The 9255-nt window shown below is 50.8% G+C and overlaps 1 protein-coding gene across 1 annotated transcript in view; it reads left to right on the top strand.

Annotated features, from left to right (window-relative positions):
• Window positions 1–9255, top strand: part of BCOR (BCL6 corepressor) — a 41568-nt gene that overhangs the window by 20777 nt on the left and 11536 nt on the right. Inside the window, exons 10-11 of the mRNA XM_019473073.1 lie at window positions 2694–3022; window positions 3354–3623. Coding sequence (XP_019328618.1) covers window positions 2694–3022; window positions 3354–3623 — 599 coding nt within the window. The remainder of the gene's footprint in view (window positions 1–2693; window positions 3023–3353; window positions 3624–9255) is intronic.

A 9255-nucleotide genomic window follows, 5' to 3' on the forward strand; every position in this document is an offset into this window, starting at 1 on the left:
CGGCCGCGGGGTGGGGCGGGTGGGGCGGTGGCCATCGTTCCCGAGGGTCCCCCGGGGAGCCGCAGCCGCTCGCTCTGGTGTGAGGAGAAAACCTGGGCAGCGCGGAAACAAAAGGCCCGAGGAGAGGAGCCGGGAGGATCTTGCCCACCGGGAAAGCTGCTGCCTGCCCCTCGGAGCCGCCTCGGGTTGCAGGCAGCACGGCGGCCGCTGGCTTGGCAGGCAGGAGGAGGCAGCTGCCGGGTGGGAGCTGAACAAGCGAGCATTCAGGTGACGCGGCAGCAGCTGCTTTTCCGTGTGGATCTCTCTGCAGCCCGCTCCTGCGGGAAGGGAGGCAGGTCCTGCTCTGAGTCAGACTCGCCACAACCCACATCAGTCGGAGGCCTGGGTTTTTTGGGGGTTTTGGTTTAGGGTTGGTTTTTTTTTTTCATGCGTATTTGGGGATATTCCTGCTCTTGTTTTTCTTCTCTCTTCACGTATGTAGTGGTCAGAAAGATGGGGTGGGATTCCAGGATTAATCGCTTGCCTTTTTTCTGCCTGTGTGTCTTGCATTTCCCAGGCTGACGCTTGGCTTTTTTTGGATAGCGCTGGCCTCTTGCAACATTATTGACCCCGAAGCTCCTGGGCATAGCGCTGCTACTCTCCATCTCTTAGCTGTGGCGCACGTTTAGCCTGCTGCCTGCTGTCACCACTGTGGAGGGTCGAAGTGGAGCACAGAGTTTACGTGGAGCTTGCAGGCTGGAGTACCCATTTTTTGTGGTGATTAAACTTCTGCTTTTAATGCCTTGGCATCCCTGCATGGGAAAGCCTGTAGTTCTCTGAGATAGGCTTCTCTTCCTGCGTTTTTTTCCTCCATCCTTTTGGTATTTCTGTCCTTCTCCAGACCTGTGAGGTTTTTTTCTTTCTATTCTAGTTTTTCTACGTGCAGCAGTTTCTTACTTCCCTTTGCACTCACCAGACCTCATCGCTGCTGCTTTCCATCTTTGCAATTTTTTTAGTAAGTGATTAAGTAGATAATGATGATACTTCTGTATTGGAATTGGGCTTTTCACGTGCTACTCCAATTAGGTTAGTTGGGAACAGGAGAATTAAACACTCCTTACTTTATGCTGTCTGCAGAGTTGGAAAGACAGCCTTGCATCCGTAGGCTCAACCTACGACTAGGCGCCTTCCTTCAGGATTGCAAAGCCTAAAAAACTTACTGGATTTTTGCTGAACAATCTGCACATTGTGTATCCCTTAAATTCCCTGACATCTGCTTGGCAAGCCACAGTATGCATCTTTTTCTAGAAAGTGGCTCGAAAGAACTGAGGGATTTCTGTTTTCATCTTTAATCTAGAAAGCCTTCTGCAAGTTGCTTTCACAGATCTATTTAAGGAAGACAAAAGTGTGAAGCTGCCCACCAAAAGGATTCTAGATTTTATTTTCTTCTTTACCGACTGGCTCTGGATCGAGTCTCTTTAAATAAAGGTCTCTCTTCTCTGAGCAGCTGCCTTATTTGCTCCTGCCATCTCTTCTGTTCTGAAAGTAGCATCACTTCAGAGACTTCTCGGAGCAAAGGAGCCTCTTTCAAGTGCTCAGGTTTTTTTCCGCACCTTCTCTCAGTGGTGTGGTATTGTTTGGCTGAAGTGTCCCTTCCTTTCCAGCAACCTTTAATTTTTCTGCAGAGAGGTTGGTTCTGAGGTCACCTCAATTCTCTTCCCAAGGGAAATTCAGACTATAAAAAGTCAACTTTCCTGTCCTTGTTTTGTTGTAAACTTGCTTGCACTCTGGAAAAAAAAAAGTAACCATGCTTTTTGCATGTGGCCCAGATTGTGGGTTCCATCTTGTTAGACCTAACCCCCGGAGAAAACTCGGCCCTGCCAGTATCCTGCCACGGGCGGCAGAGCACTGGCCTTAGTTCCCCGATGTCCCAGGGCTTTTTGGTCTCACGGAAAGACTCACTTCTGGATGGAGTCCTCGGGAAAACACAGCCGATTGCTTTTCCTGCAAAATCCCTGCGCTTCTTGATAGAGAGTTTGCACAGGGCTTCTGTAGGGACGGCTCCTTGAGTAGCCTTTCTTCTCTTGGTTTGTGTTTTAAGTAAAAATGCTGCCAAGGAGATGTCCCCCATCTTATGGCCGTCTTAGGGCTAAGCTCAGCGTTCCCCCCGTGCCGTCCCATTAAGACCTCATCCATTGCTTTCTTGCCTCTCTCGCTTTCCCCTCCTCCCCCGCCATCCGTGTATCTGCCCTGCGACCACACCTAGCCAAAGGCGGACAAGCCCGGCCGGGCCCAGGCTGCCGGAGGAGTTGGTTCCCCTTCAGATAAAGCAGTTCCAGGTAAGGAGGCGAGTTTTTCTCCCAGCGAGGCGGTGCAGCGGCGGCTTTCCGCTCTGCCTGTGGCGGCTGGGCTGCGGCAGCACCAAGCTGGCACGGCACGGCATGGCACGGCACCGTACGGCCTTCGCGGAGCCCCGGCACCCGGCGCGGGGCGTTTATCATTTAGCGATTTTTATCAGAGCGTTATAACTGTTAGCTTAACGTTAACTGGCAAGATGCTATTTACAATTTGAATGTGGAACGCTTAAAATATTAATGATTTGAAAATGCAATTGGTAGATCTCTTAAGCAGTCGAGGAGCTTGTGTTAAGTGCTAGCAATGTGTTTTCCTTTTAACACACCATGCAACGTGTAATGCCTTTCCTTCCCATTTAGGCTTGCCCGTATTCCCAGTGTCTCCGCACATGAAGAGCCTTTCATCCACCAATGCAAACAGCAAAAGGCAGGCTCAGCCAAGCTGTACTCCAGCCTCGAGGTTGGCTGCCAAACAGCAGAAAATTAAAGAAAGCCGGAAGACAGATGGGCTGTACACAGACGAAGAGGAGGATTTCCAACATGCATCTCTGCTGCAGAAATACAGCGAGTGTGAGAAGCCATCAGGGAAACGTCAGTGTAAAACAAAACACTTGGCACTGCAGGAGAGGAGAAGGAGGTCATCTCTGACAGGGGATGACACCACAGATATCGAAAATGCTGAAGATAAGGTATCTTTATTTAGACTTAATTGTCCACCAGCCTCTCAGAAGGCAGAGCCAGCCTGCTTAAAACTAATGTGCTGTCATGCATGCAGGGTAGCGGGGATTGCATTCAAATTCATCTGTGGATGCTTTGCACATTTTGTATTTGCTTTTCTCAACCCGAGTTAAAGGCGCTATTGCAAGGGGTGAGGAATCTTGCATTTAAAAGCTGGAGCAGGTCTTTCTTAAAATATTAAATATGAGTAGAAAAGTGTAATTCTTTGCTGGCAAAATACAATCCCACCGCCGTGTTGTAAAAACGAGGATAAAAAGCCCGCCACAATCATGGTTTTGACAGGTCGCGATAACGAGGAAAGTCAGGAAGCGACCAGAGCCTACTTCAGACTGCGACTCCTCGCCAGCCAAGTCGTACGAGCAGAAGCTGTACGATCGCCTGCAGCAGACTCCCTCTTTGCTACCTGTCTCGCAGCCCTCGCAGCTGCCGATCGCAAGCCCCCCTCAGGAGACCACCCCGAGCCGGCCCATGCCGCCCGAGGCACGGAGGCTTATTGTCAATAAGAACGCGGGGGAAACGCTGCTGCAGCGGGCGGCACGCCTGGGGTACGAGGTAAGGGTCCCTCACCGCCCTGCGGGACAATGGTTTTTTGTTTCAAAAGTTAAAACCTTCTTTCCAGTTTTATAGACGGAAATTTTGCGAAGCGGCAGCTTTGAGTTTGGTCGTTGAAATTTGCAGGCCCCCTCTCCCCTGCTGCATTCCCTTCCCCGGCGTGCCGGGTCTAGGGGCAGGTCGCCGTGGGAATGGGTCCCCACTGCGGTTGGGTCAGCTGGCGGGGACGCAGGGTAAGCAGCATCCTGCGTGAATGAGCAAAGGGTAAAGTTTTACTGGTAACACTCGCTTCCGTTTAAATGTAAGCCTTCTGCAAACAGAATGAATGAATGGGGTTTTTTTAAAGTAGTCTTTATGGTGATCTTTAATGAGCTGTACGATTTTTGCTTTTGTTATGTGTGAAGAGCATGTAGTTTAGGAGAAGGGTTTTATTTTTTGTTCTTTTCTCCAAGGAGTATCTGGTGTCTGACACGGGATGTAGCGCTTGGAGTGTTCTCTTGCATGATCAGATGCATTGTAGGAGCACCCTGCATGCTTTACGCTCGGAGTCTGGAGCTGCTCGGCGTAGCTGGAACAATGTTGTCTAAACGGCCCCTCTCTTGCTAAAAAATCAGAAACTGATGAGTCCCCTAGCTTCGCTGTTTTGAAGCATGCTTTTATTGGGGAAATAGGGGCATATAGGTATGAGCGTCATTGCTGCTCAACTTCAGATCTTGCAAAGAGGTGTTTCATCGCAGAGAGCGATTGCTGCAGATCAGCGCAGCTGCAGGGTTCGCCTTGGTGGCGAGAGGACCGCTTGGACCTCAGAGCTGGGCTTGAGCCCTGCACTGGAAGGTGGCATCAGCCCGGGCCCAGGTGGGGCCTGCCCAGCCTCAGGGGTTTGTAGAAACCTCTAAATGCCCTTTGTATAGCTGGAGAGCTTCGTGTGGAGAGAGGCCTTCTCCAGTTCTGGAAAGGCAGGGTTTGTTGGAAAGGTTTTGTTTACCCTAGACAAAGGTTTCTTCTAACCCAGGGCACTTCAGCTCTAGCTGGGAAGAGGAGAAGTGGTTGTTACAACGTTGCTATGGTAATCTCCATAATTTAAATGATTTAATTTCCTACGGAGCTAAAATTTCCTATGGATCCAAAATCAAAATGTGTTGTAGCATGTGCTCCAAGCTATTGGAGTGTATTTTCTTCCTGCACGGTGTCTGTCAGGGCGAGTACTGCTCACACGTAGCAGGCTGCCGTGGGATGCTTGTGCACTTTGCTTTTTGTGCCTGTCGTGCTCTCAATGGGGGCAGCTCTGAAACTTGGTGATGGGCTGAGGTCTTGCTCAAGCAGGGGCCGAGGGCTCTCCGTGTGCTTTGCTGATAGCAGGAGCTGTCTGCAGCGTTGGCCATTACTGGGCTGGTTGCAGAAAGCTGGGGATGCCCGGGCTCACCAAGGTTGGTGTCCTGGGGCCCTGGGGTAACCTTGTGTCCCCATTATCAGCTGGTCGGGGATTTTCTGACTTGAATTCACCCAGAAGTTCAAGCAAACACCACGTTTTTAATAGGCTTAAATATTCCAGTTGTTTGCCTTGATCGTTTGGTCAGCGTTGACAGCGCGGCAGTGGGTCCTCTTGTTGGCGGAGCGTGGGGCAGGAGAGCCAAGCGGGGCAGGGAGGAGAGCCCAGTCTGTGTGCCCGAGCTGCTGCCAGGATCCGGCATCGCCCATGTCTTTCAAGGACCGGCGCGGTGGGTGGCCACGCCGCCCCTTTGGGGCTTCATTTGGCCTGTGGTGAGCTGTGATAGTTTGTTCAGCCATGGAAACTCCGTAGCTGTGTTTGTCTTGCTAGCGACCAGACTACTGCGGTTATTAGAAAGCTGAATTTCCTCTGTCTCCAGAAAAATCAGAGTGGTCAAGAAGTTACAAATTCCTCTACTTTAAAAAAACAAAACAAAACAAAGTTGTTGGGTCAAGCTAATTTGATGGTTTGTGACCTGTGGCAGCTGCACACGTCTGTTTTCTGCTGTCCCCGTTAGCAGGGCAGCAACTTTTGGTGGCTGCAGCTTGATGGCTGGGGGCTGATGCTGAAGTGGGAGTGCTGGATGCTCACGGGCACACAGGGGCTTCTCATAGCTGCTGCGGTGGCAGCAGGCAGCCCTGCGGCCCCACACCAGCCCAATGGCAGAGGAGGCGAATGAGTCTGCGCCACGGGGGCCATGGCTTGCAAAGGGACGTCAAGTGCTGGTGTAGGACTTGGAGCTGGAAGTGGCTGGCACCACAGGGCACTGCCGAGCCCTGACGGCGGCAGGGATGTTGTACTGGGGCAGAGCAGCACCAACGGCTCTGCCCTGGGACTGGGTGAGCTCGTGCCTGCCCTTGGCTGCCTGCCTGCCTGCTTGCCTTTGCAGCAGAGATGCCCTGCGACCGTGCAGAGATCCCACCCCAAACCCAGAGGCAGCACTGGCACCTTTGGCATGCAAAGATGCTGGCCAGCTGTATATATCGCTCCTGGACCCACGGGGAGCCCTGATGCTTCTAGCTCAGGTGCCTCTGCCCCACCCTCAATCGCACAGTACAGATGTGCCCCAGATAGGTGTGGAGAGGCGAGACACACATGGTTACGATTTTGCCTGTAAAAGCTGACATGAGAGTGAAATGTTGAAGGACGAATGCGGCTTGTGTCTGGTCAGATAAATTGCAGGGCTGCAGCCAACAAGGCTACGTAAAGACAGTGCAGCAAATGGTCTTCGGCTCTGGAAACCCATACGGTCTGAGCAAAACCCCGCCGAAGCTCGTGGGAAGCTTTGCCTTTTCTTCACTAGGCTTCTGCACCAGGCCTTGCTTCATCAGGATGTTAGCAACCCATCCCAGTGCATGGATGCTCTCGAATCCATTCTGTTTTCCCCATTTGAAACAAATGACTTGAGATAATAGTAGTCTTAAAACTGTAATTTACTTTTTGTGAAGGGGGAATTATAGGCAGCGTAAAGTCTTTTTGGGAAAAAAATTACAAAAGGCTTGCGTAATGAATTTGATGGGAGAGGAAACACGGGTTGTCTTTGTGCCGCTTGTTGCTTTTTGGTGTGTGTCTGGACTTGGAAAGTTCTTTGGTGAATTTGGGATTAAACCTTGCCTGGGAAGGCAGTGAAATTAGAGGAGTGTGTGGTGTGTGATAGGGGTGGGGAAAAGATGGTGTTAGTTTCCAGGGCGTTTAAACACTCACGAAGACAGGGCCTACCCAGGCAGGGGGAGAGGGTTTGCCCTGGGGATGCCTCACACGAGGGTCCGGCCCTGGGTCCCTGGTGGCACCGCTGCAGGAGCAGGAGCTCCTGAGCATTGTCCTGCCCTTGCACAGCTCCCCTGGGGCTCCTGCGCTCTGCCAGGGGACGAGCATCACTTCTGGGGTTTGGCGCAGTGCTGCAGGGAAGCGTTACAGCTCAGGTTATAATGCCTCTCCCAAGGGCCATGTTTTGAGGTTGGGTGGAATGGAATAGTGCTTCTTGGTGGCAGCATGCTTGCCCAGGGCATGGGGGATGCGCAGGGCATGGGAGATGCGTGGGGGGGATGCTGACCCCTTCCCTTGGAAAAGGGGCAGGAGCTGCTGCAGAGCACGGGTGGGAGAGACTAAAGCGAAGGGCACCTCTTTGTAGCTGAGGATGGAGCATGCAAATTTGCATGCACCTTTTAACGTTGCTGTTTGCAATTTGGCCAACAAACGGCAGGCAGCAGAAGCGGCAGTGGCACATATCTTGGCTGGTGACGTGCTAGCTTGACTCTTTGGATTAACTGTGAGAGATTTTCAGATTGCTGGTTTAAATAGAGCACCTGAACAGACATTAAATTGCCCCGTGGCACTGTCGCAGCCTTTCTCTAACGTTAGCGAGAGATGCTTTTGAAAGCAAAAGTGTGTTTGTGGCACCACATGTTCCTGTATTCGGCAGTGATGGCTAATTTTTTTGTAAATTGAATAAATCATGTTAAAAAAGTTAATGAGGCATTTAATTAATTAACAATGTAGAGTTTTATGGTCTTTATGGTTACATTTTGTGGTTAATGACATTCTTCTTATAGCCTCTTAACACAGAATTGCCCGACAAAATTAGCCTTTTCGTCCAGTAGTAGGTATTCCGCCCTAGGACGAGCCTTTCCTTTTTACAAAAATAGATGAAAGGTGTTCCTTTATTTTGAGTTGCAGAATCTATTTTAAGTGGTAACTGCATGCTAAAAGTGGAGCTGAATACAGCAGCAGCTTCTGCTACCTATATCCATCTGCTAATTTGCCTGGCAGGGTGGTCTGGTTTTGAAGGAAAATTCATACCTCCGGGGTATAATTTTCCACAGCCCTTTCTTACGGGCTTGAGCAAGTGCAGGGTGAAGAGCATGTGTTCTGGACCGATTTTTGGTCTTTGGGCTGGTTAGCAGGAACATTAAGAGCCCCCCTTCGGCGAGAGGCGGGACAGTGGGGATCCCAGGTTAAACCAGTGGGTGCATCAGGTGTAGGTGGTGGACTGCTCTGTCCCGGCGGCAGGTGAGGGGGATGCTCTGGTGCCTGGGACAGGCAGCTCATTAGCTCCCTGCTTTAGCCTGGTTAGTGAGGGCCTGCTAAAAGAGCAGCTTCATGCTGTATCCTGGATACCAGCTCTCGGGTCAGGTATACCCAGAGCACAGATTATTGCGGGCTTTCCGGTAGATTTTGAAACGGGAAGAATAAATGCATCGCACCCGGCGGTTGTTTTGTTCTCTTGCCTTTGGCAAAGCAAACACTCGCCCCCTCCACGCCGTATCCCGCTTTGCGAGGATGTCACTCAGCCTTCGAGAGGAGCAAATGCAAAATTAATGGCTTGCCACTAATCTGGGAATGCGGGGGCTATTTTATACATGCAGCACCACTTAGAAATGCGGGTTTTGGGTTTTTTTCTTTTGCATCTGAGACAAATAGAGGAAGACTCGCACCATCCTAAATTTTTGGTTGAGTGATGGAGCAGTCATTGTTTCAAGGCCGCACGACAGCGTAGAGCTGAGTCTGGCCTAGGCTCTCGACCGTGGTATATTTGACTGCAAGATGAATTGTGTTAAATTCACATGGCTTCCCACGGCGCCAGGCTCGTTATTGGAACCTGGCGCCTGGCTTTAGTTGTGCATGCAGAAGACCAGGGTGGGTGAAAATGGGATTTCCCGGATCTTGATAGAGTAGGGCTTTTTTTTTTTTTGTTTGCCAATAGCAAACCGTCCTTTGTGTGTCTTAAATGTGTTTTGTTTCGGGTCATGCACTTTTTCTTTTAAAATCAAACTGATGCTGGCTGTGCTGCTGTTGTGCTTGCAGAATTTCCTACTAAAAAATGCAGGTGTAAGAGTAAAAACCTTCCTGCTAGCTTTATGCACGGAAGTTTTGAGAAGTGGAAAGCCGTGAGTTTTGTCTGTGAAATTTGCACGTTCCCCCTCTGCGACGATTCCTGATGTTGGGGGCTGCGGGAGGGTCCCAGCGGGGCGTGGAGCTCTCGGCGCTGCTTCGCACAAACTATTCCACTCGTGGGAAGTCGTGGTCTCCGCTATGTCTCCAGAAGAAGCAGGCCTTCCCACGGCTTCCCCTTTTCTTTTCCTTTTGACTGACCCATCTCAATGAGGGTAACTTAGAGGCATATCGTAGGGGTTTTGTGTTTTG

The sequence above is a fragment of the Aptenodytes forsteri genome, unplaced genomic scaffold (assembly GCF_000699145.1).
Source record: "Aptenodytes forsteri isolate BGI_AS27 unplaced genomic scaffold, ASM69914v1 Scaffold2, whole genome shotgun sequence".
Taxonomy (NCBI): Eukaryota; Metazoa; Chordata; class Aves; order Sphenisciformes; family Spheniscidae; genus Aptenodytes; species Aptenodytes forsteri.